A 1,366-nucleotide genomic window follows, 5' to 3' on the forward strand; every position below is an offset into this window, starting at 1 on the left:
GGGCATGGTGTAGGATTTAATTTCAGTTAGACTTTTAATATCTTGGCTGGCCTTTGACATTATTGATGTTCTAAATACTAAGGCAAGCTGGCCATGATTGGGATTAGTGTCATTAGAGTAAAATATTTTCCAAAAATCAGTTGATTGTTCAGTGTTCCTGGAACTAATTTAATGCAATTGTCTTTCCATTCTTTCTGATTGTAAAATGAATATTGTAGCACAAAAAATAAGGTCACAGAGATCTCTCATTTCAAGAAACTACTTGCTGACTGACAGATGAGGTTTTTAGAATCGGTAAAATTTCAGCAGCAGAAATTTTTCAGCAAGATGAGCTCTTTGGATTTAAACAAGATGAAATTTTTGGAAGGTAATGGTCATATGAGGATGATCTCCCTCCCTGCTGTTAACTCTACCATTGCCTTTGTGTTTTGTCATTTTCTCAGTATGTATTATATTTGTTTAACATTTTAATAATCTCTGCTGTCAAGAGAGCTAAATTACATAACAGCTAACAGTTACTCTGCATGGAACCCCAGCCACCAGAGGATATCCAAGAATTATTTATTTATTAAAGTTATATTTTATATGTCATTGGTAAATAAATAATACAAATATGTAGCATAAGATTACATATTTGTATTTTTTAAATTTACCGTTGACATATATAAATAAAGATTTTATAGAATAAAGCATATTTGGAGGTCCTATGATGGCTGGAGCTTGAGGTAAAGTATTTATTTGATTTTATGTAAGTTAACTCTCTTGACAATGCAGATATTACAAAAAAGGTAACGATTAATTCTGAGTTTTGGAATCATAGGATTTCATGAGCTATGAAGTTAGATGTGTTTATATAGTTACAGGTCTGTTATGCATGTAAAGGCATGTGTTCTCTATATACATTACTTCCTTTTTATTTTAGGTTATACTGAAGTAAGTAAAATACTTGAACACATCCTTGGGTGGTAACCCTTCTCTCTAACTGTTGTAAGTCATGCCTCACATCCTTGGTTGAGAATCCGTTCCTCTAATTGGTTTTTGTTTTTTTGCAGTGTTGGAGAAGGTCCTCGTGAGGGTGTCATCTGGATCTCTGTCCATCACGAACAAAAGAAGGCTGTCGAGCTGTTTGCCCGTGAAATAGCAGCAGCTGGAACTGGTATGGCCCCTGGACTCACAAATATTGTTGGAGGTCGGCCTAGGGCGTCTCCTCTCCTGCGTCTGCATTCCTTCCTCATACCAAAAGATCAGTGCAAGGTAATTTGTGGAAATACTGTGTAAAGTTTGCTCTAGTTTGAAGACTTGCAAAAATAGATAATAATTATCCAAGCAAAAAATATTTCAATTAAGGCAAAATATAGGGTCGTAT

General features: G+C 34.8%; 1 protein-coding gene across 2 annotated transcripts in view; it reads left to right on the plus strand.

The window, feature by feature from the left end:
- LOC119594381 overlaps nt 1–1,366 on the plus strand; it is a 9,916-nt gene that overhangs the window by 6,263 nt on the left and 2,287 nt on the right. For both annotated transcript variants that reach the window (XR_005230600.1, XM_037943443.1), the window contains exon 9: nt 1,053–1,254. Coding sequence is in view for 1 of the 2 variants with exons in the window: in XM_037943443.1 (XP_037799371.1) it covers nt 1,053–1,254 (202 nt within the window). In the remaining variant the exon portion in view is untranslated. The remainder of the gene's footprint in view (nt 1–1,052; nt 1,255–1,366) is intronic.

Source organism: Penaeus monodon, chromosome 33 (assembly GCF_015228065.2).
Source record: "Penaeus monodon isolate SGIC_2016 chromosome 33, NSTDA_Pmon_1, whole genome shotgun sequence".
NCBI lineage: Eukaryota > Metazoa > Arthropoda > Malacostraca > Decapoda > Penaeidae > Penaeus > Penaeus monodon.